The sequence below is a fragment of the Montipora capricornis genome, chromosome 12 (assembly GCF_036669925.1).
Source record: "Montipora capricornis isolate CH-2021 chromosome 12, ASM3666992v2, whole genome shotgun sequence".
Classification (NCBI taxonomy): domain Eukaryota; kingdom Metazoa; phylum Cnidaria; class Anthozoa; order Scleractinia; family Acroporidae; genus Montipora; species Montipora capricornis.
This window is the reverse complement of record NC_090894.1, coordinates 13,410,243-13,436,971: the sequence shown is the minus strand read 5'-3', so window position 1 is coordinate 13,436,971 and position 26,729 is coordinate 13,410,243. Positions and strand designations below refer to the sequence as shown.

Here is a 26,729-nt window from a genome sequence, read left to right as displayed (position 1 = left end):
GCTTGGAGTACCTATGACTGTACCCATCGATACACCCATGAATTACAAATCTCCATGCTATTAATTTATGATTACTATCAATGTGCCACAAGCAATTTGGTGCACGAACATTATAAACTCGCCTTCGAATTGCACTACTCCTTCGAGTTGCTCTGCCGACAGGATCTATGGAATTAAGCCTTTCCCGTATCCTCCAACGCTGGATTCGCACGCCGCTGTCCTTCAAACTCCCGCGTATGTAGCTTTCACCCGCTCGAGGGGTTAATGCCCTGATGGACTTGAGCAGTTCGTCTAGATCATTGTCTGATAGATCTGAAAATTTGCTATCAATTTCAAATTCCTGAACTCGTCTGTATAAAGTTCTTTCGCTAACATTCAGACACAAGGCAATTTTCGCCCACGTTAAACCAGTCTCGCGAAGATTCACAAGCTGCTCTTTAGTTAGTGAGAACTTGGGCCGACCTCCAGTCTTTTCAAGTTGAGGATAGTAAGAAGACTTCTGCTGAAGACATGACTGCTCTTGTATTTGACTCGATAATATCTCCAGCTTCCCATACGACAGTTCATAAAGCGCTGTCAGAAGCGTCAGTAAGTTGCTTCGATGCTCTGATCTTTCACCGCTTTCAATTTGGCAGATCATCCCGAAAAGAATAGTGACATAATTCTCTAGTTTTCTTTCTGAGTATTCAGTCGCAGGATTGACGTCACAAGACTCTAACCGTTTTAAAATTTCGTTAAAGCCTATGGAGAAGTTCCGAAGTTCCTCCTCAATTGTCGCCATGTTGGAGAACGAAGAACCAGAACGCATGACATAGAGGGCATAGACCTATGGGTAACGCTATCAGAGCAGGTCCTGGGAACGAATGAATTAAAAACTCGCTAGCCAGAATTACAAAACTCGCTAGCGAGAATTTAAAAAAACTCGCTAGCCAGAATTAGAAAACTCGCTAGCCAGAATTTGAAAACTCGCTAGCGAGAATATGAAAACTCGCTAGCGAGAATATGAAAACTCGCTAGCGAGAGTTGGATAGTCGATCGCAGAAACTCAAGACTGGATCGCGGGAACTCGACACTAAATAGCGAGAACTCGACACAAGATCGCAGAAACTCAACAATCAGTAGGAAGAACTGGAGCTCGAAGTTTCATTTAATATTCATCCGTCTTAGTGCGCAGCACAGTTACTTCGAATTTTAGCTATTCAGCTTATGTGCATGGTAGAAAGTAAAACAATTATTTACGTGATGCGAATCGTATAAGGAGTACGATATATTTTTAACCATATACATGTACCATTCATTGATAAGGCTGAGTGGTTCTGAGGATGTAATTAGGGATTATGCTGATTGACAATGAGATGGACGTTTCCCTTGGTCCGCACTTCCTCCGAGATCTGCATAATACTTCATGTCATGCGAAAAGGGAATTCAACCATTGTTTTAACGTTTATCGAAATAAGATCAGAGCTCCTAAAAAAGTACGTTGTAGCGTTCTGAGCTCTTAACTTTCCAAAAGTGCGAGGTCTTTAAAAAGGAGCAAGATGTGACGTCATTGATTGTTGGACTTGACAGCAATATTACATAACGATAACTTGAATTTCATAGTTTACAATCATCGTTTTTATTCAAGGATTACCTTGCTTGAACAGCCAAGGTTAGAGTACGGGCAAGAAATCACCGTCAATGTGCATTGGTTCTCAACATGGTCTGGGATCTGTCATAAAAATGGATTGAGAATTGTGTAGAATAGATCAAACATGACAAAGAGCATATTCAAACGAGCTCGAGAGGCAATAAGGAGGCTATACTTTGACCGCTTTCCAGTTCAAAGGTCACTACACGTTGTGTTAACTTACGTACACTATAACGAAGGTAAAATATCACTTTTGATTTTTTTCTTGTGGGTAAGTTCAGGTTCAATAGTCGCAATTGTTGTCGGAGCCTAGTAGCCATGATATCGCTTCCGATCCAGAAGAGCTATGGTTTGACATCCCATCAGGAAAACCTCAAGTTCATTCCGACTCATGTCTTGTAATAAGTTATAGTTTGGCATATCGCAATCCGAAAAAAGAAAGCCATACTTAATAACATAATTGTCTTCAAATCCAGTGTTGCGCCTCTTAAAACAATTAACTATTTACAAACCCTCTCCCTCATCTCCCTCGATCCACAGGCATTTGGACAATCAACTGGGAATTTTCCACAAACGCTTCGATGAGACTAAAAATCAAGTAGAATAAAATGCAGTTCAATGATAACAAAAGCATTAAATCCATATTTTGACTCTAAAGCCCCGTGCAAACGGACGCGACAACTCCCAACAATGTAAGGACGTACAGTGTATTATGGAACGATACGAACCATAAGACTTTGTAAACTTACAAAATTCGGCTGCCATCTTGTTTTCAACATATCATTGCATGGCTATCTCCATGGAGTCCGTATGTAATGCGCCTGCGTGAGATGTGCAAACGGTCCAACACTGTTGCACTACGCTTCGGCGATCACGGGCCAAAACTGAGAAATGTTGAGAGTTGTTGGCTCAAACGTTTGACCAGTTTCAACAACTTCGTGCAACAAGTCCCAACAACATGCAACAGCGTGTGCAAACAGATGAAACATGCAACACCCAACAATGTTGGAAGTTGTTGGCCAACAAATTTATGCCCGTTTGCACGGGGGTTAACGCCTAACTGAAAATCTCAAAAATTCAGAAGCAAATTGAGTCAGATCAAGTGGTCAGGAATTGCTTAATGCAATGTTCAAAAAACGAGCAGTAGTGTTTTATAGGGTTTAAAAACACAAGGCGTAGCCGAGTGTTTTGTAGACTCGATCGATAAAACACGTGCTGCTAGTTTTTTTAACGGCTTCAAAAACATTGCACAAAAAGTGTATTTCTCAAGAGTACGAACGAAGGTTCAAAATGTGAGGGGAAGATATTAGCATGCAAGAAAAACAAGCCGGGCTTCATTACTATTCTTTATGCAAAGAATTTCAATGAGGAGTGTTTTATCGGGTGTGAAGCTCATGCAGATGCCCTTTTAAAAACCTATTGTACAGGAGATCAATAAGGAATACACTTCTTGAGGTCTTTTATTATAATCAGTTTTTTGGCTGCCCAATCCATCGACGTTTGGCGTCGAGATGTGTTTCCAAACTGAAGCCATTTCCGAGTATACTTGTTACAAACCCGAACGTCTTTTGTGAAAGAGACTTTAAAGTGTTTATTATACCCAAATCTCTTCTTGAACACTTACTGACTTAACTGGCACAAACCAATGTTCACTTAACCCATATATATACATTGTTGTTGTCCTTATTTTTCTTCCCTTCTTTCTTTGGGAGACTGGTACCCATGATATTCTATTTCTCTCTGAAATGTAGAATTTTTAGTAAATATGTTTCCATGCTGTAATATCGATGTCTTGAGATTCTCGAGAATCAAACCCGAGACCCTGCGATTGCGCTGAGCTCTTGTTATAACTTATGGTTATAAACTTATCGGTCAATGGGTCAAAACCCCTCGAAGCCCGAATTGTTGCAGTTAAGTGCCCCCCCCCCCCCCCCCCCCCAACAACTTCGATGAACATGTTTATAAAATTTTTAAAATTTTAAATCACCCGATCCAGTAATAATAACAAAACAAAAGACTGCACTATTAGGAACAGCAAGGATTCTGAGAAAGGTGCTTGATACATTATCTAAGGAGAAGAGACCATGTGGAACCCTTGGTCATAGTTTATGCATGACCCGTTTCCTCAGGTTTTTATAGCGACAAGGATCAGCCTGTGAAGGTGGAAATAATAATAATAATAATAATAATAATAATAATAATAATAATAATAATTTATTGACACAGCTGCGCCAGCGGACCAGAACATCACCAGAACTGAAGAGGAGAAGGTTGAAAAGTACCAGGAGTAGCATTTGAAATCAGAAGGATTCATGGAGCCTCGAAAGTCACAATAATGCCTATCGTGATTGGTGCTCTGGGAAGCATATCAAAAGGTGCAAAGACCTGGTTTGGCAAGCTAGATGTACCTGACTTCCTTGGAAGTGTACAAGTATCGGCCATTCTTGGAACTGCTCACCTGTTGCAGAAAGTTGCTGGGGAGTTGCTGAGAGACACAATAAAACAGTACCCAGTAGAACACCCGACAACAGGAGAGAATCGAATAACATAATAATAATACTAATGTACAAGAAAAATTTTCAGCGCGTTGATTGGCTGAGAGTACGTCATTTAATCCCAAACAAATTGCAGAAAATGAAATTAGTACATGAAGTTGAATAAGAGCCATAAAGGTGATTTCTTTTCTGTCACAGCCAATCAAATGCGAGCCCTGGGTGGCGTAATTCATGGTGCAATTTTTCCGTAATAGCCCTTTTCACGGTTAGTTTTTCTTATATGCATTACAATGTAATCTAACGTCGATGCGAGGCAATTTCGGGTTAAAACTACAAAATAACCGGAAATTGTCTCACATACATGCTACATTATATTGTAATGCAAGTGAGAAAAACTAACCGTGAAAAGGGCTATTGCGTGATACGCGTGCGTTGTTTCTGCTAAACCATCTCGAAATTTTTTCATGTATATTATTAAGTAATCACATGATTTTTCTCGTGCAATTTGGAATAAATAGCCACTTGTAAATTTTTTCAAAGACTACAAATTGCACTCGCCCGTGAGTCTTTACTCGTGCTCATTTATTCCAAATTGCACTAGAAATCATGTGATTACCTGTACAAATTACAGTGCAACGGAAAAAAAATTTAAAAGACAGTGCTGGAACAGATCTCGATAGGCTCCATTCAACGATCGAAAGAAAGATGTGTACCTCCGTTGAGAACGCATGGTGTGAAGTATCACAGTAACTGCAGCAAATAATTCTATGATCGCACGTGCTGGTCAGATGCTCTTGCAGAGCTCTCCTTGGTAATGTTGCACGACAGCCATCGTTTGTACAAGAAACGACTTCATGAGGACAATGTGTCAAATGGGTCTAAGAAAAGAACAAAATTAAACAGTTGGCAACGGATATGAATCACGAAAAATTATAACAATGTAATTTTAAGAATTGTAATTTTTACCGCTGACATAAAAGAAGCGATTGCCAATCGACAACGTGCTTGGGTCAAGGGGAATTCCACCTTATATAGATTTTATAGAAGGAAAGTCACCAAGCTTTGTAAATTTGTTCGCCAAAACTTCTATCACAACAAAGTTATGAACATCCAACATCATAATCCTAAGAAATGGTCGGATAGCATCAAACAACTGTCCGGTCAATCAAAGTCTACATCTCTTTCAAAGATGGTTATAAACGGTTCCACTGTAAGCGGTCTTGAGCTGGCAGAGATTATTAACGCCTCCTTCAATAAGGTTAATGCTGATATGCAACCTTTACTGTTTGGTGGTATCCCTGTTCAGCTAACACCTGACGAATTCATAATATCACCTGGGGCAGTTGATACTTCTCTCCTAGCTATCAACGAACTTAAATCCATTGGTCCTGACAATATACCGAATTGGTTACTCAAGGAATGCGCCTCTGTGATCTGCAGTCCTGTAGCTTCTATTTTCAACGCATCTGTCAACAAGGGAACGGTACAAACTTTGTGGAAGCTAAGTGTGCGGACGTTGTTCCTATTGCTAAAATATCTAATCCTAGGTCTGTCGACTCTGACTTAATTAAGACCTATCTCACTTACTACCAGTCTTGGTAAAGTCCTTGAGGATTTTGTTTTTGGCTGGCTACGTCCTATCATCATGCCTCATCTTGACCCTCGCCAATTTGGATGAATCAAAAACTCATCAACTACTCATGCGTTAGTTTGCGTGATTCACGAGTGGCTCCAAGCAGCTGAGACCCCTAAGACCATTATCAGAGCGTGTCTCATTGATTTTTCGAAGGCTTTTGATCGTATTGACCACAACATACTTATCCGTAAACTCCAGCTTCTTAACGTGCCTCCCATCTTATTGAATTGGTGCTCAGCTTTTCTTAGAAATCGCCAACAACGTATTAAAATCGGACAAGATAAATCAATCTGGTTACCCATCCTCGCTGGCGTACCCCAAGGAACTAAACTGGGACCTCTGTCCTTCTTAGTCATGATTAACGACCTCTCCACAATTGCTCCAATCTACAAATACGTGGATGACTGCACAGTTTTTGAAGTAACATCCCATTCGAGTGCTTCATCCAATCTTCAGACGCATCTTGATTCCATTAATCAATGGAAAGAAGACTAAAGAACTTAACATCTGTTTCGCTTAATCTCCACCCATCCTGCAGCCTTTAACAATCGATAACGTCCCGCTGGACTGCGTTCAATCAACCAAACTCCTAGGAATATCGATTCAATCTATCTAATCTTAAATGGGACTTGCACGTTGGAACTATTTGCAGGAAAGCAAGTAAACGTCTCTACGCTCTACGGTGTTTGAAGCGAAGTGGTGTGCTTCCTAGAGACCCTTGTTTTGTTTTCTGCCGTTTTATTAGACCCGTCGTTGAATATGCGTGTCCTGCGTGGCACTCTTTACTGTCTAATGCCCTGTCTGACGAACTTGAACAAATACAGAAACGAGCTACAAAGATCATGCTTCCTGGCCTGTCCTACCGAGAGCGACTCGCTCATCTGAAACTACCCAACCTCCAAGAGCCCAGAGATGAGCTTTGTCGTCGTTTTTACAAGACCATAATGCGACCTGAAGACAAAATCAATGCTGTTTTATCTCCAATAACTAAATCTGTCTACTCTTTCCGGAACGCAAGGAAAATTCCACTACTTAAATGTCGCACGAAACGTTTCCAGAATACCTTTATCCCCTATGCAGTTAAGAAATGGGACGCGTCACCTTAATTTCAGCGGACATTGTATATATTTATCAGATATTTCATATGAATTTTATTAGTTTTATATCATTGTAATCTTGAGTTTTTCAAATATTGTCACATTTATTTGCCATTCAAGAATCATTAAAGTTGCATATATTAAGCTACTGTATAATTTATGTTTTCGTGAATATAATCAAATTCTGAGACTTTCAATGACCATGGACAGTTTGATATGTAGATCTTGTGAGAGTCCCTATACTGTTTGTGTAGTTAATGTTATTGGACTGATGCGTGTGGGTTTTGGGGACACAAAGGAAGCGTGTATGACAGTTCTGAAGGTTGTTGTTTTCTCCACTTATTGTGGTCGCCTAGTGATGGATTGGTTGCAAGGCTTTGAGCATGATTTTAATTCAGGAGAATTCACAAAGTAACTTTCTCCCCACAGAGAGGGACTGCGAATGCAATAAGTAGCATTTATCTGACTGTGTGGTGGCAAGCACGTCATTATAATCATCAAATCCCGAAGGAACTGCAACGGGAAATCCCGCCAGGTTCCAGATGTTTTGCAACTCTTACCTTAAGGCCTGGCCAAACGCTCGCAACGTTTCAACGCAACATCTTGCAACATTGATGGGCACAACATGCTGCATACGTTTGGCCACCGTGTTTCGATATGTTGCGATATGTTGCAACATGTTGGATGATTTTTGATCAAATTTGAAAACGGTCAAATTTTTCGTGCAACATTTTGGATGTTGCATGATGTTGTACTCGTTTGGCCACGTTCACGCAACATTGTTGCGCTAAGGCATGTGCGTTAGGTCCACCTCTTGCGCGCCAGGGCCATGGGGCACATGAACATTGACATGTTGCGTTGAAAAAGATGGAAATGTTGGGTGCGTTTGGCCACCCCGTTCAACACATGTCGCAACATCATGCAACAATGTTGCAAGATGTTGCGTTGAAATGTTGCGAGCATTTGGCCAGGCCTTTAGGATACATTTATAACCGTGGCCAGCCATTCAATAAAACAACGATTAACAGATAGTTTTTTCGGTTAACAGGAGAGACGCAATGAAAACAATAGATGATCATTGTTTTTTCCGAGACTTGCACGTCATTCGTTGTTAACCGTTGAAATGACTACATTTTCTTCTGTTAATCGTGCCAGCTGCCTTAAATCATAATTTTGGGTTCATTCTGTTGTAAAATTGCAAACGACGAAGGTGATTCCACAAAAAATTGAGACAATTATGATGTTACGCGTATTCAATGTAACGCAAGTATGTCTTTGCGTGACCAACTTCAAACGTTTTCTGTTTCTCTCAAGGACACAACGCCTATGATAAACAGTTGGTATTTCAGGTATTTGGTACGCTCGTTGTGTATATGCATTTAAACTTCGTATAATGACTCCTTGTTGCCGAACACTCAGCTTACTTGGACGTCCTCCAGCATGTTTCTCTCCTACGCTTTGTCTTTCCTCAAAACGTTGCACTTTTCAATGATCTTTCGCGTTAAAAATTTCCTTATTGCGTGCTAAGAAGGCAATATATGCCGTTTTCTGGCTCTATAACGCCAATAAAAGCCATACTGGTCACTTGTACTTACTGATTAGCACTGTCCCCCATTGTTAAGTCACAAAAAATTGGCTTTCATTACATATATGATCCCATAATTGGAAACGGCAATAGCAAAAATTAAGCAGCATATAATGGCGTACAATTTGGTGCAAAGGATTCTTTGGGGCAATGAATCTACCGTAACTCTTTCTCATTTCGTCTTTTACAATCTTGGACAAAACTCGTTGGGAAAATGTGACGCTCTGATTTGTCTGTGTGATAAACAGTCAATCCTTCCTACTTTCCCCCCTCCCCCATTCCAATGTTGGTATGGGGGCGGGGGGGGGGGAGGGGTGGAATGACCAATATACTTCGTGAGTGCATGTCAAATGATGCTTAAGCTAAATTTCTTCCCAAGAGTTTTGTCCACGATTGCAGCAAACTGCAATAATTATGTATGTACCATGTAAAACAATAACCCATCTCAAGAGGAGATAAGGTAGGAGAGCGAATTCCCCATATTTGGCTCTATTCCGATGAACATTGTTGAAATCTATTATTAGTTCCATGTCATGAGGCTGCGTTGTTGTCAGTTCAAAAAGGACACCTTATTGGTCAGTTGGTGTGAAAGTGGACCGCGCGGTCATAGTAACAACAGATAAAAATAGATTTCAAATAATTATCATGGAGTACAGGGATTCGCTCTCTAACCTCGTATTCTCTTGCTCTTCTATATATTCAAGCACATGAAACATAACTGTCAATAAGCCATTTGCCCGATAAGATAATCAACCGCCCACAACTTCACAGAAAGTATGTTACTCGACAACTATAGTTGTTATATAGTAACTATACGTTCCATTTGTTCATGCAAAGCACTGGCAAGGATTTGTGCACGAATCGACGCAATGTGGCAATAGACAATTTTCACTCGCCTAGTATATCATGTTGCAGGCAAAATCCGGTCTCGGGTTGAATTCTTTTTTACCCAGGTTACATTGGTGATCCTCATTTTACCTAAGTTCAATGCGCACTAAGATAAATTGAAGAAACTTTTTGGAGCCTTAATTAGACCTAGAGAAAAATTACGGTCAGGTTAGGATTATCAGAAATCGAATAGAGGCCAGCTTCTTTCTCACGCGTATCTTATTTCTTTGAGGAACTGTTCCTCGTAGAATCGTTGTAGCTTGCCATTTAACAATAACCATAGTAGATTATTAGAGAACAAGAGAAATGTTAGCAGGGCACAACGTCTGAGATAGAAGACAGCTTTTTGTCTTTACAAGACCTCCAGTTTACCGTAATACGGGACTGTTTTTGTTTCTCTATTTTAAATTAATGTTTACTAAATTAAGGAGTTAAGACTTGCATTTTTTGCCCTCAGTTCGCCAGTCCATTGACAACCTTTACTTGGACATTTGATAATGAGTGAAAGAATCTTTCTCTCCGTTGCTCGATCTGAAAATATGTCCTAAAACGAGAAAACAATTTAAAATAGCGGTACTTTCTTTTGCTCTTGGATAGGAAAAAGAGCTTACTAAATAAGAGAAAAATTGAAGACCACCTGCGTAAGACGTCTATTACGCCGCAGGAGAGAAACTATATACTTTTAGATCAGAAGTAATTATATAATGCAACCTAAGTTCAAAAGATGAAGGGGGAAAGGCACAAGCGAAATTCAACATTGCATCAAGAAACGCTTAATCTAGAACCTGAAAAACACTGAACATCAAGCGATATTTGAAAGGGAGAGGTTTTCGCATGCTCAGCTTGCAAAAGGGATAGAGAGGTAGGGAAATCGGGATTGTGGTGAGTTTTAGTGGCCATTTTCAACTCACTTCCTCTCACATTTTGAATTAAAACAAAACAATCGCATGACCAAATATCATGCCTGGTACAACCATGCAGGGAACAGTAAACAAATTATTAATTCGTTTGATAAACCCAAATTTTCACAACCAGGGAACACTTACCTGCTGTCGGCTAAGAGTTTGATCCATAGGACAAGTTAAAGGTTGCCTGTTCCTCTCTTGACTGTTTATTAAAGAATTTAAAAACTGGCTCAATTCTACAGGTAGACCTCAACTTGATATAAATACGCCGATCAACTCGAAACTTAAACATCCCCCCTCCCCCCCGGGCAAACCCCGGGCATTTGAACTTTTGAAGATTGGATCGTTCAAATTCCCGCCCCATCGAGCCAAAATGGTGTTCAAATGCCCTACCCTATCGTCGGATTTCTCTTTCATCCCCGAATAAAGAACAATCGTCGTCGGCTCCTGTCGTCTTAAAAAGCTTGCGTATAAACATGCTAACACATGTTTCGTGACCCTTTATATGATGATGCCGTTCTTGCCAGACTTGAGCTACTACAAAAACACAACTTGAAAATTGAATAAGTCGGACAATGTCAATAAGCAAGTATAAGCAGCTCTAACTCCGAAACACGGCAAAGGTTGTTTAACAAGGGAACTGTGTACAACAGAGCCTAGAGAGTTTACGACTGCATGTATTTTAAATTGTTCAGTGTCGGTTGATTACCTCTAACAGAAACGTACAGTTTTCAGAGCTTTAACAATGAAATGGAGGGTGTGAAAAAGTACCATATTGTATTCACTCTATAGTTTGACAAAGACGAATTACGCAGCCAAAATTCCCCACTCCCCGGGCGCATAAGGTAGTCAAATGCCCGGGGGTGGGATGTTGAAGTTTCGATTTGATCGGCGCATTAGTCCAAAGTGCCCATGACTTAATTTTCTAATTCTCTCGACTTACTCGTACATGTATATGACCAATAAAATTTTGCGATTAAGGAAAATGCACATCTTTGGCTGATTTTAACCTGGGAAAGGGTGAAATAGCGTAGATATGTGACGCCGATTGAGATCTAAATCTACTGATATTTTTATGGGAGAAGTGCATGTTCCAGGATGTACGTCATTGTGCCATAATAGCGGCAATAACCATCAGGGTTTTCGTTTTGAGATTCGTTGACTTCTTTTATTCCATTTTTGTTCTTTTCGGGCTTGGGTATCTGAGGAAGCCATGGACTGAAGAAACACTTGACGATCGCGCAATAAGTCCTTTAAACTAACAAGAAGTCACATTGCCTTATTTTCTTTACTAAACTGAATAACCACTGTGATGGCATTTTATATTTACGCAAAAAGTTTAGTTTTCCTTTTCCCCCTCCAATCTCAAGAATGCAAACAGCATTTCCGAGGGTCTCCCATTGCGCTTGTAATCGGCCTTACAAAGGAAAATAGCCATGTCCGGTACTTTCATTATCAAACCCGGTACTTTGAAAAGTACGGTGGCCCGTAAGGGAAATGGCATTTGGTGATCAGTTTTCTTGCTTCAAAGTTTCAAACTCGAAATTTTGAGTTTAGAAACTCGAAATTTTGTGTTTCACTAAGTCGAAATTTAAAATCTTGGCCTCCTTGGTTAACGTTGCTGTAAAATCCTGAGCTTTACTTAACAGTTTGTTTACAATTACAATTTCTGCGGGCTTTCCTTCAGCTTGAAACTTAGTCAAAAACACAGCTCCAAACGTCCCTTGACCTATTACTTCTTGGCCGACGAGGTCTTCCCACCGAAACTTCGGCAAAGCAGCAAATCGATCCGTCCGGCTTTTTCCTTTTACTGGCAAAAAGCCAAGGGAAACTTAAACTCAGCCAAGATCACTTACCATCAACTCGGCTGATGAGTGGAGGCGAATATCGTTGTCGATAAGAGTACAGGCAACGCTGAACCACTTTCGATTTGTTTTTTACTGGGTTGCCCTAAGGCAATCCCAGTTGGAAAATGGGTAGCATTTCTCCGTTTTATTTTTTTATTTTTTTCCGTGTCGGTAAAAGTCTTGCCTGTCACTCCCCCGGTAAGTGGTGTCTTTGTGCATAGAGCCTTCTGCGCGTATTTTCTTAGGATCGAGAGGGTAGTGGAAATGCGTACATTTCTCTGGTGGACACAGTAGAATCATTAACTTAACCTGTAATGGCGTCGAGAGTCATGTAACGCGAATGGCGTTTAGGTGGATCTTTGAACAAAATATACCCTTATGAAGCTCAAAAATGGCAAATCAATTGGATACTGAACACGACAGGCAACAACATCGACAACAATCTGTCGCCCGTCGAGCCGTCTTTTACCAAGTGTTATGTAGAACATTGAAAATTCGCAGGGCAGCGATAATAGTGAATTCAAAGACTAGACAAGGTGGATTGAATGGAATTTCAAGCGTTAAAATCGCTGAAAAGGTAAGATTATTGTCGAAGCGATGCCGCAATTGCGTGTCTTCACCACATGTTCCTTTGATCTCACATTATTGTGTTTTCCGTCAAAATATTCGCTTGTTTTCGCTTTCGCTCTGACATATCTACCTTTATTACATGTCCAGTGAATAGTTTTATCTTCTGGGATGAATTTTCCGTCGAAAAATCGGTTATTTGGGCGGTCAGTGTAAAACGCAGACTGCAAATAAATATTAATAATAAAAAAACGAGTCATAAGGATAAAATAAAGATTGTTTGAAAGACAATCCTGTTTTACATCTGTCAACAACTCACATTATTATGACTGCAGGTCGCTACAACTTTTGGGGATGCGATCGTACGCGTTGAAATCATCTGTGCTTTGTTTTTGCGCTTCCAGATGCATTGCAATGTTCCAAATTATTTGTCACACCGGTACATCGAGGGAAATCGATCGAAAAACCAACAATTATTACTTCGAATACCTGAATAATCTCGGTTGTCTTTTTTCGGTGCAACGAAATGCACAAAGAATTTCATGTATTCCGAGCAATTAGGACGCGGGGATTTCATAGGTTAAGCTATGCGTGATAACCCCTAGGGAGAGGTTATAATTGAAAATTACATCTTCCAGTTGCAAAACAAACGAGCTTGTGAACTAAAGGATAAACATAACGTACACGTAAGCGAATGAAAGGATCCTAATACGATATTTTTACACCTCAGTCATACTGGCTTAAGCCGACTGAATTGAAAGGTTAAATGGTTGCAAAATCCACGTTATCTCTGTCTTTGTTAATTGGTACTGTAGCCATGCGTGTCAAAATAAATTGAGTTATTGGGTAATTACTCGATTACTTTGTTCAGTGCAGCAAAATGGACAGTTGAATTACGGGGTGGTGACTTCTTTGCCTAAAAGCAACTCACTTAACGAAACTGTCCTTTTTCCAACAACAACAAGGATTCAAACAGCTTCAATTCTTACAGAGTTCGATAAAAATCCGGATTTAAAACATGCGGTGGGGCAACCAAAGCGATGGGAGCTGTGTTGGGGTTTCAGTGAAAGTACAAACGGCTACTAACACTCATAACTCTTTTTTCATTATTATTTTATTAACCCGCAGTCTGCAGTCTGCAGTCTTCATTTTACCCTCAGTCTGCATTTTATCCCTGGTCTGCAGTCTGCAGTCTGCAGTCTGCGTTTTACACTGACCGGTTATTTGGTTTTTGGCAACAGAGGTTAATTATTCGTAATGCGATCGCTTCCGTTGCCGTTAGCAATGGGTCGCAATTTTGACACTTTTATCGCATTATCACATTACGCATTGAACCACGTTATCAATTATTCCTAAAAATCTAAAAATATTCGTGCCTTATCAGTTTTCGGTCGAATTTATGTCCAAGAAAGCAGATAAATTGCAGAAAATATTAGTTTTGCATCCAAACATTCGTAATCAACGCTAAAATGACCAAATTTTGCCTAGAAAACATATTTTACTGTTATTGTTCTTAAATTTTTTCGTTCAACTTTCGCTTTTATAAAATGTTTCAGCTGTCTGCAAATCAATTATATGCTGTTGGAAAGCTTACTTTCTTCGCTTTAAAATGATGTATTTTTTCCCCCTAATTTTTTTTGGCGATGGCTGATTTACCGCGGTTTTCTCGCGGTTGGGAAAGTAGGAAAAAGAGTTAGGCCAGTAGCCAGGTTTTTAACCTCAGAAAAGGATCTGTTTCGTCGTACGAACGTGTGAGGACCTGTGAGCCAAAGGGCCTCTGCTGGTATGACTTCTGGGTGACCCCTTAATAACTTCTTACTAACCGAGCGCGAGGGCCGTACTGCCAGGGAAATATTGGCCCGAGGTCGTGGCAGTACGGACCGAGCGCAGCGAGGTCCGTACAAAAACGACCCAGGGCCAATATTCCCCAGTACGGCTCGAGCTAGCTCGGTTAGTAAGTAGTTTATTATATGGTTTTTTAATTACCTTTTGCTTTGTTTTTGCAAGCCCGTAATCGGCCCGTGGGCCAGTCACAATTTGCCTGGAACGCTGCACGTACCACAGGCAACTCAGTGTACCCTCACGGAGGGTCTAGTTACCACAACATTCGACGCCATAGAAAGCGTTTATTTCGGAGCGTGACCAAAATCATAACTCAAAGAAAGAGTAAGCGTTGTCTAAAACTTTCTCGCAATATGATTGGTTTATTTCCCAAAATGAGCGTTCCTAATTGGCTATTACATTGCGTGACAAATTGACGCAAGTATGACGCGCAGCGTTGTCTAGACTCTTATCGACAACGGGAAATCAGCCAATCAGATTGCGAGATTACAAGCAATTGTGGTAAAATTGTTAAATAACCTTAGTCTGTATTTCACACTGACTGGTTTGTAAACTCAAAATTTGGAGTTTTAAAATTTGAAGCAGGAAAACTGATGACGAAATGCCATGTCCCTTACCAGTCACCGTAGAAAAGCTATCGAAAACCCTGAGCAATAACGTTTTGAACAATTATTTGATTAATTAAGTTTTTCGTATAAGTGCCTTAGATAATGTTTTGAGCAAGGCCCGATACAACGTAGATTTGATTTAGTAATGTACTATATTTCAGCTGGCCAAACCAGCCTTCTTCAGGTACAATGAGAGTTTACATTGGACTGCTTCTATGTACATATATTTAACAATTATCCTGCGAAATCGCGCGGAATATCGCCTGATACTTAGCCGACGAGGCCGTAGGCCGAGTTGGCTAAAATCAGGCGATATTCCGCAAGATTGAGCAGGATAATAGTTTTATTATTCAACACATTGATGACAAAGCAAAAATTTCTACGTTTATTGGGAAAAAAGTTGGAAAAACTACCATTTGTCTCCGCGACACACAAAATTCCGTATATCACAGGATATCAGTAGTATAGGACTTGGGGGTACCAGCGCATTTTTCCATTTATGCAATTTCACACCATATAAAAGCAATATATGGTTCCATCCCATTTTTACATTTCTTTATAACATAAAATTAATTTATTGTATTATTATATATGAGTTGTAAAAATATACATCAAGAACTTGCTGATATGGAAGAAATAATAGGTCCATTTTGCAATGAAAAAATCGGAAAGCATACAATAAAGAAATTGAACAAAATATACAAAACAATAATAACATTAATGTATGCATTACTTGTGGAACAGTTCATGGTTATAAACCTCTTATAGATTATGTTTCATGAGAACAAACATAGGTTCCATCGTAAATCAGTCTATCAAAGAAAATATCATATAGAAAATACAATAAATAATATAGCTCTCAAAAATAATTTTCAGATTTCAGTAAAGAATAAAGATAAAATATTGAAAATTTTTATGGAATTGGGAACAGTCATTAATTTGGTGAATCAGGAGAGGAAACGGATGATTAATATCAACTTTATTTTGCAAAAGATATTTAAATTGCTTGATCTTCCTTATGAAAAAATCAAGATAACAAAATCGAAAAAAACACTTGAAAAATATAATCAATATTGGGTCGACATCCTATTATTGATATTTGATAAAATTATAAAAATCATTCAAGAGTAAATTTTTTATCATATTGCAGTAAATACTTATCAATAACAGGACATATGTCAGTGATGAAATCTTCAGTGTTTTTCATTGTATACAACAAATCGTCTTGTTCATATTCACCAGATCTTACTGTGTTTTTGATTGTTATAAGAATATGTTGATAACTTTGATACGCAAATTGGCAGTTCTGTATCTTAAGATCAAGATTCTGATGATCCATATAAGATTTAATTAACAAGGCACAAGTGCTTATAGCTACTAAAGAAATACCACCAGTAGCAATAGCAGTTGCAATACCTCCAGATGCAGTTAAAATAGAAACAGAATTACCAATAAATTTAAGCAATTTATATTTTTGAATGCTTTTTTATATACCCAGCACTTTTTGTGATACACATGATAGTATGATTTGAGTTCATCTACTTCATCTTTCGTTAATTTGTCTGAAATATGATTCCAGTTAAATATTTTCTTTTTTCGATTGTCAGTCATATATATAGTTTAGATTGTTAATCGTCTACACATGCAGTACAATAGACCTGAAATCTGGCCGCAAAATGGAGATCTTTTAACCACTCTAGTTGTGTATTTTGCTAAAATAGCATAAGTATAACCTCTACCTAATTCATGATGGTTATAAAACCTACCAAAAGCATCATGTAGTATACTATGACTGTTTAATATATCAATCCAACCAAAAGTTCTTTCAAATAACCATGTTATGAAACTATTTCCTGGATCCATCAAACCAATTTCACCATTATTGAGTTCAAGAATTTTGTTTATGGATATGTCTCTTTCAAAATAAAAAAAAGTGTAGGTATTGATAAACAAGAGCTGATTTCAATATTTTGTTGTCGATGTGTGGATGTTTTTCTTTTGCTTCCTGAAAACTATGTTTAACAAATCTTAATAAACTGTTGATGTACATATATATTACGTTACATTGTACCGTTGCATAAGTACAGTGTGATGATCTAATATCGTTCTTTCATCAAGCATGAAATCCAAATATACGCAGAAGAAAGGGCCACTAGGGAGAATACCTTTATAGTAATAGGTGTTACCCTCTTTAAATAAAGGTTATTATTATATTTCCAAATAAAGGAGCTATATCTGTCAAAGGGTTCAGAGCTCCAAACACCGTCGTATTGTTTTCTGTACGGTTGTCAGCAGTAAAATCCCCAATATGCTTTTTATTCCAGTAAATCTTACTTTTGTCAGTTTTGTTTTTAGATAAATTGTCCCAGTGGACACTAAGACAATGCCATTTGTTAAGTTCACCGAGATTATTTTCGCTATAATCATCTATTTTTTCGAAAGTTTGAAGACTACTTGCTGGACCAACAAAAACACATTTGTGTATTGAATCAGCTCCTGAAATCACGATATTTGATCCACTATGAGCTATAAATTTATCAAACCCTCCATTGTCATGTCCAAAAAGGCCATTATTCCAATAACTTTGAGATGAACCTCTTGAATCCAGTTTATAAACGATAAAAACATTCACAGCATCATTGTTTAAATTAACTTGGCTTATCATCTTTTGACTACCATTGAATTTGATGAAATAACGTCCATTATGTTTTTCAGCTTTTGTACATACTAGAGGTCTTTTTGTTAAATCTGTTTGAGTGGCATCACTCTCCTCATTGCTTTTATCATATATTGTTTTTACTTTTCTACTAGAATTTATTTTTACATTTTGACCATCCGCTCTGTCAATCTGATAAACGCAATTAGCATACATTCGTAAGTATTCACTCACCCATAGATCTAAAAATGAATCTCTAACAATATCACCAACCTGTGATTTTACAACAACGTGATTGTCATTTGTAGCAGCCTTTACGATGAGATTTTTGTCTGTTTCAATGTGACCATCATCGTTTAATAAAAGTGGGTCTTCATGTAAATCGAAAGTGTTATTATCATATTCTACTGAATATTCGATTTTATTTCCATTATCATCAAGAACAACGTCTCCATTGGAATCTTTTACATAAAATGCCATATATTAATCAGTTATATATTTTTTAAAGATAATATGGCAGGAGTCTTATACTGTAGGCAAATTTTTTTGATGTAGTATCTGAAAATCTTACACTCAATTCGGTTATATTATTATAGTATCGATTAATTGTAATTTTGGCTGAATTTGTACCTGATCTAAAATTGAATTGATAATTATCAGAATTTATACGAAGTGAATAATTTATATTTGAATTGAAACCCAGAATTCCAAAAATAGTGATATTCAGAATGTGTACTTTTTCCAAAAGTCTAGACAATTGTAAACCAAATGCTCTACCATTGCCGACTGGTATCATTGTAAAAAAACGACAAATCCGGTTACTTTCACCAGTGTGACCTATTATATAAGACGGAAGAGCGCTTTGGTTCATATATTTTTTTGTAGTAGGCTCGTAATCAGATGATGGAGCTGATAGACCGAAAATTTTATTACCAGTCATTTGTAACGGAACATGCAATTGAAATTCATTGTTTGCAACCTCATAAGCTTTTTCATAATCATAGATAGTAAAATCGAGATTTTTTTTTGCTTCATCTTTGATTCCATAAATCAATACATACAACGGTAATAATTGGGGACTGAGATTGTCATAAGTACTTTGAACGTTTACATACAACCTTCTTTGGATTTGTTTAGAAGTACCGTCGGGGCTCAGATTTAATATACTACGATAATATTTATAATCAGTGTTTATTTTTATTGAATGTGATTTATCAATGTTCATATTCAGTTTTTCAAATGTTATATTAAAAGAAGTAAATTCTGAATCATGTGCTCCACTCTTTTCGAAATACACTTCAATACAAACTGTATAATTATCACTAAAATCATCTCTTATCATTTTAAATAGATTGAAATCAAACCTTCCTTTAAACAGACTGGATCCATCATTTGTTTTTTGAACCTTTAAGGAAAATGCTTTTTTGTTGGTTTTATGTGGTGAGTCATTATAAGTGATTAAATTAACATCTTGGACGCCAATATGCATACGCCAAAACGTTCTTTCGATTTTCATGTGTTGTTATATGACTCTCCGATATTTTCTGATCTGTGTATTTATTATTATTGGTACTCGTGGTTGCAATAGCATCACTCACTTGCTTCAAAGTAATAGCATCTTGGTTATGCGTCGCATCTTTCACGTTTTTTATTTGTTTATTGTTCATATCCAGATCAGAGTTCATCTTATTGCCGCCGTTAATTTTTAAACATGTCGAAATTTGATTATCAACGTAACTTTCTCGAGTGGCATCATACAAACTGCTTGGAGCTCCAAGATTGACGATCTTTTTTTGTGTCATGTCTAAATTGTTCAAAATCGCATTACTACTGTCTCGTAAAACTACTTGATTCATATCTGGTTTTTTTCCAACCTCAAAATCTACATATGCTTTGTTAGTCACATCTCTTGTATCAGTTGGTTGTCCGCAATTGATTATTTTGTTTAAGGACAAATTCAAATCATCAGTCATGTGCTGAGAACCATCTCGTAGTGTAACCTGATTTATATTTGGTTTACTAGAGAGTTCAGTATCAATATAGCCCTTATTTACTAGATCAGTCGATTATGAACCGTTACCTACACTTGTTATTTTGTTATCACCAAAGTCGAAATCCCCAATTACAGATACTGACCCATCTCTTTTTAAATAATTAGACAGCTGTGATTTATCAGCTTTTTGAGTCATAAAATCATCAATGTAAAATTTTGTTGCAGCATCTTTATGATGTACTGGTTCTTTTAAACCAGTAATTCTTTGATCTTTCATATCAATCGGATTTTGTGCTTCTATTTTACCATCATCTGTATTTAAATCAAAGTAAAAGCTATGTAGATGTAAACTACTGACAGCATCGCTATACCCGTGCCTCGCAGGGGCTACATTTTCTATACGTCGGTTATCCATGTTAAGAGGTCCTAACATCGGCTCGCTTCCATCCTTTTTCAAACACCCAGAAACCTTAGAATCAACATAACTCTTTGTGGTTGCGTCGCTATTCGCTTGTGATAAACCTACATTTCTTAGTTTTTTGTTGTCAATATCGTAATCACCGTCATCTGTTAGTTTGAAACCGACACCAGGTGAGTTTGATCGTAGCACGAGTCAAGTTCGAGCCCGAGTCAAGTTCGAGTCAAGTTAAATTTTCCTTTTTTTTTTAGTAGTTTTGTTTTTAATTGCTGTGTGAAAATAATGTACCAGAGGTAATTAGGCCTAATTAGGTCTTTTTAGGGCTAATTAGGCCTAAAATTAGCTTTAATGAATGTTTAGGGTACTTTTCTTTAGGCCTAATTAGGCCTAATTAGCCCTAAAAAGACCTAATTAGGCCTAATTACCTCTAGTACATTATTTTCACACAGCAATTAAAAACAAAACTACTAAAAAAAAAAGGAAAATTTAACTTGACTCGAAATTGACTCGTGACTCGAACTTGACTCGGGCTCGAACTTGACTCGTGCTACGATCAAACTCACACCAGGTAATCCTTTTACTATTTCAATAATTTTGTCATGCGAAATTGTATCTTCTGGTAATTTACCATTTGAGTAGCTCATATATATATAAGTGATTTATATTATTCCATTAAAGTTCTTTTTTGCAAATTTACGTGGCTTATCGATATATAAAAAGCTGTAAGGATCTTTAGTTGCCTTTTCGTATAATTCTTTTGAGATACTGTTTTCACGGCATATCAAACTTTTTTTATTTGTACTTGGAAATTCATAAATCGAAAAATGGGAGCAATTTAATCTTATATCTTTTGGTGTTTTATAATATGATTGACTGAGATAAATAACACTGCAATTTTTATGTCTTCCCTGTATAAAATAGTCGACTAATGGCTTTTGGTTTCGATTACATACGAAATCGTCAAAAACTATCAATTTCTGACTTTCACAGTCAAGATCATTTACTGGAATAATTCCATCATTACTAGCTTGAATTATATCATAACCAACCTCATTACTTATAGGCTGAAACACATCAATAAGTTTTTGGTACTTAGACTGCTCTAAGACTGCTTTTGCATACAAAAATATTTTATCAAAGTATAATAATTTGTAAATCATATGTAGGAGTGTATTAGTTTTACCCGAACCACTTGGTCCGCATACCAACATCCGGAAACATCGATCGGGCATGAAATCATATAATTGTTTGAAGTTTGTGACAAGATCGTCATCAGCATCATAATTTGGTATTATCATATTATATGAGTATATTATTTCAACGACGTGTAGAACGACGTGTAGAACACCGTGTAGAACACCTTGTAAAACGTTATTTTTTATATATGAATTTCCATTTTATGTAACGTAATAATATAACAAAAATGAGTTTGCTTAGGTGGAAAGAACTCGCAAAGAGTAAATCTGAATTAGGGGATAAGACCAATTATGTCCATAATGCAATTACAAAACATAATATTGGTCAGCAGACCAGTCAACAGGGATTTTCAAAAGTGTTTAAACCAATTACAAGTAAATTAGATGATGTTATTGACAGTAATAAGGTTTTAAGAATGCAAAGGAAAAAACGACCTCTTAAAAATGGGGAAGTTCCAAATTACGGAATTGATATAGAGGATGAAGTTGAGGACATGGGTTTAGATGATCTATTTGAACAACCTGTTTTGCCACAGCAAGAAAAACAACTGGTGCCAAAACCGCCAACATATGAAGAAGCTTTAAAAGATATTCTGGAAGGAAAAAAAGAGATTTATGTTGATCCTCAGTACTTTCCTGAAGAACCAGAATTACCACCAGAATACGATGAAGATGAAGAAATAGATTATGGATTAGATGATGAAGACATGGATAATGAGATATTGGATGATCTTGGTATTCAAAATTATGATTCAGTTGAAAAGGTACTAAATCAACAAGAAATGACTCAACGAAAAAACAAAAAATATCTCAACAAGATCATCAATGCAGCTAAAGTAAAAAGAAATCAATTAAAAGGTTACAAATCTCAGATCACAAAACAATTCAAAAGTGGTTTAATTTCTGAAGCTATGAAGCAACAGGAAAACAAAAGAATAGATAACGCTAGAAACACTCTAAATGAATACATAAAACATTATGAAAATAAAATAGAAACAATCAAAGGTTCTGGTATGAAAAAACAAAAAGGTGGCAATGTTATATTTTTCAACAAACCGAAAGAATTTATAAAAAAATTAGATTTAATTGTTGGTGAGATTTTGGCAGGTAATACTAGCTTTGACATGCGAAACATGGGTGTTTCTATATTAGACATGCTTTTAAAGATATCAACAATCAACAGATCACAATATGATAAATTATACAAACAATATTTCAAAATTTAATGTAACTTTATTATATAATGCAAAGAGAAATAGTACTATCTTCTTATTCTGTAAATAATGAATTTGGTAATAAACCAGAAGATTTTACTACAAATTTTACTAGACCTATAATTTTAGACAACAATAAGCAATATGTCATTGGTCTGAATCGAGTTATTAACATGAGTTTCACATGGTTTAATGTAAATGCTCAATACAAAAATCAATTGATCAAATACAGTTCAGATAATGGTTCAACTTTTAAAAACATTAAACTTTCAGCTGGTGTATGGAATTATACAGACTTCAACACACATATTAAAAATGTAACGAAAACTGGTGATACGTTTCCAATCACTTTAGAATTTGATACAACAACATTTAGGGTTACTATCACATTAGCTCAGAATTACCAACTTGATTTGAGAGCAAGTAATTTTAATGACCTAATAGGTTTTGACAAAAAGATATTGGCAAGTGGAACACATATTGGACCTAGATTGCCAAATCTCAGTCAAGACACAGACATACTCAATATTCATTGCGATTTAATTAACAAATGGCTTGTAGACGGCAAAGAAACAGACATCATTTATTCATTCTCAACCAGTGTACTAACTCCAAGTTACTCCTTCACCCTCGAACCACGACGAGTTACATTTAATCCAGTTAATAAAACTACAATTTCATCAATCAGAATGTGGGTAACAGATGGAAAAAGAAGATTACTGAATCTGAATGGAGCGGATGCAGCTTTGTCACTGATTTTAAAAAGCATAGAATAATATAACATAAAAGTATAAATGAAACCGTATGAATTCAAGAGGTTTTATCATCCAAAACTTGGTAGATTTGTATATCAACACAAAGGGTCTGGACTTATCGTTGATAATATTTTTAAACCGTTAAAGAGTGTGGCATCATCTGTTTTCAAGAAATTTGCTAAGCCAATAGCAAAGAAGGCATTAGAATCAGGGGTTTCCCATGCAGGTGATCGTCTGGGTAAGGCTGTATCAGAGAAGTCAGGAGACCTAATAATGAAAAAATTGGCAAATTTGAGAAAAGGAGCTACAACACAAAGGGCAATTGTTCCATCCTCACCCATTAAACAGAAACAGCAATATGAAAGTACTGATATGATCCTCAATAGATTGATATCAGGATCTGGAAGAAGGCGTAGGGTCTTCAAATAAATGACATGATTAAAACATTTATACATTGCAAAATTATATAACATAATGATATGATGTCTTTTAGAACAAGCGAATTTTTACAAAGAAATGAGTTAGTGCGTTTCCAACTGGATAATGTAATTGTAGCCCCGGGCGATAATCAACATCAGGAGAAAAATGGATATACATTTACAATCAATGATTGATCGAGTTTTTATGATTGGTACAATGCTTATTTTGAGATTCAGTTCCAGGTACAAAAAATAGCTGATGGTTCAGCCTATGGTGCAGATCGAATAACAGTTATTAATGGGGCCCATAGTTTGATTTCTCATATGATGATAAAAAGCGCTGGTAAAATCGTATACGACACGGATAATCTTCATAAAGTTGTTTTTGTAAAAAACCTGCTAGAATATAGTGACGATTTTGGTCGCTCAGTAGCCAAGAATAGTCTTTGGTATTTAGATACAAGTCATTTTATAGCAAATGCCAATCAAAATACAGGATTTGAGGCTAGACGACTTTTAACAACCGGGAATTCAGATGTCAATGTAATCATACCTCTTAATCGTATCAGTTTTTTTGAAGAGTTAGAGACTAAGATGCTGGTACCAATGCAGCTTGAATTTACTTTAAAGCTACCGGATGATAGAGAACTACTTCAAAAACTTGATGCAATTGATAATGGAAGGGTTGTCATTAACAGATTTCTACTATGGGTCCCAACATTGACACCAAAAGACAGTCTGTATGATAAGTTCATTGGTTCTTTTTTGAAACACGATAAATGGACGTATCTCAGAGAGATGTATCAAGTATCAGCACCAACACATAGTAGTGGATTCTTCCAGATTTCTTCCAGTATTGACAATGTCAAGGCTATCTTTGTATATCTGCAAAGAGCTAAATCAAACAATTCAACGGCAAATCCATATGAATTCGATACATATAACATCAACGCTGACCGTGGGAATTGTAGTTATTTGACAACATGCAGATTAGAATATGGAAACGGAATTTTTTACCCCGAAAATGAATATGATTCTGAAAGTAAAGTAACAATCTTTAACGATTTAATGTCTTATGCAATGAGAAAAAATGATTACAACACAGGAACCCAGCTCAATCTAGCTAATTATAATAGTTTATACCCCCTGATTTATTTCGATCTATCATACCAAGCAGAGAGAGTAACAAGAGATCCCAAACAGTTGATTTTTAGGTATAAACTAAACGCGAACAGTGCAGGAGATAGTCCTTTCGGCGTACATGCTGTCGTTTTATGAAGAAACAGTCGTCATTGACAAAATTGGAAATGAACTGGTTATAGTGTAAAAAAGTCGATGGCATCAACTGGATATTTCTTTTTTATATATGTTTTGAGAACCATGGAATTTATATAACATATATTATATACAGAAAATGACTGAACTTTTTGAAATCAATGTGAGACTTTCAGAAAATCAAAAAAGAATCTGAGTACCGCTTACCATAAAAGGGAAACAATTGTTCTGAGACTGACAAATGATTCTCTTCATGCTCTTTATGTTCCAGCAATGATAAAGAAGAGATTGAAAAAAAATCGCAAATTGAATAAAGGTATGGATATTCGTCTTGCTAAGACTAATATTAGAAAACAAGTCGGTGGAAATCTATTGACTTCAATTTTACCACTGGGACGTACACTTTTACCAACTGTAGGTAAAACCCTTGGATTGTCAGCTCTTTCAGGCTTAGCTTCAGAAGATGCTTCTCAATTGGTTAAAGCAATCTCTGGGAAAGGATTACAGACGGGTGGTTTTCTCATACCACAAGACAAAATCAAAAAGCTGATAGAATATAAACATCTTTTATCGACGAAACAAAAACAGGATATATTAAATGCCCTTCAATCGGGTTCAGGTGTTCGTATAAAACCGACCAAAACACAATCAGGTGGATTTTTAGGCACTCTGTTAGCTAGCATCGGTATACCATTAGCAGTTGAAGCTATAAAAAAGTTAACAGGTGGATCAGCTCCACAAGTTGGTATACCACCTTGTTACGAGTTCGAATGTTTTGAGGAAAGGTAGTTTGCAAACTAAACTGAACGCAGGGTTGTCGGAACAACAACAAGAAGATTTATTCCAAAAATGAACGTAGTTTCCACGAAGTAAAACTCTGAACAACACGTACTCAATAAACTTACACGGCCTCCGCCAACTTGAATAAACACAGCTTCTGTCACACTTGACTAAACACGGCTAACGCCAACTCTCTTCGCTTGTGAAAAACTAGTTAGAAAAACACTCCGCTTGGACTCGTCTACTTATATACTCTGACAATAAACTTCTAGAACTTTCTAAAATAGTAATCACTCTAATTATAGAAAGATTACAAAACACACCGATTTAGAAACGCTTACGCACGAACCTAAAAATAAACAAACTACAAACTCTCGCGAAGGGTCTAGAAAGTAACGCTTGTCACGCAATACTATTTTTCGTAACACACCTACTTGGCCTAGAAGAGGTGGAAGAGCACCTAGAATTGGTGTTCCTAAAACACAACCTCCTTTCTATGGTTTTCCACCATATGTCACTGGTAATGGCGTAAAAAAAAAAAAGAACTACCAAAAAAAAATCGGGAAAAGGACTACTATTGGGAAAAAACAGCCCATTCAATTCAATTCCAATTTTAGGAACATTACTGTAAAACCAAAATTCCATAAAGATATTCCTTTGAGTAACCATGATCTAATAAAATGGTGTAAATATTTGAATATATCAATCGACGATGTACTGTCAAGAGACAAAAGCATTCCACATAACCATAAGCAAGCATTGTTTATTTACAATCTTGAACCGTCATATATGAGCGGAAGCCATTGGGTTGCTACTTATGTAAAAGATAATATCGTCAATTATTTTGATTCGTTTGGTATGCCCCCTTTTCAAGAGATTGTAAATCATGCCAAAAAGAAAAATTTAACTCTATTACATCAAAA

The 26,729-nt window shown here is 36.9% G+C and overlaps 1 protein-coding gene across 1 annotated transcript in view; it reads right to left on the bottom strand.

Annotated features, from left to right (window-relative positions):
* The window catches only part of LOC138027403 (TNF receptor-associated factor 4-like), a 62,071-nt gene that overhangs the window by 24,210 nt on the left and 11,132 nt on the right, over window positions 1–26,729 (bottom strand). The window contains exons 2-7 of the mRNA XM_068874978.1: window positions 10,378–10,438; window positions 9,774–9,875; window positions 4,716–5,003; window positions 4,039–4,191; window positions 2,143–2,217; window positions 1,634–1,711 (exon numbers count right to left, since the gene is read on the bottom strand). Of these exons, the coding sequence (XP_068731079.1) occupies window positions 1,634–1,711; window positions 2,143–2,217; window positions 4,039–4,191; window positions 4,716–5,003; window positions 9,774–9,875; window positions 10,378–10,438 (757 nt within the window). The remainder of the gene's footprint in view (window positions 1–1,633; window positions 1,712–2,142; window positions 2,218–4,038; window positions 4,192–4,715; window positions 5,004–9,773; window positions 9,876–10,377; window positions 10,439–26,729) is intronic.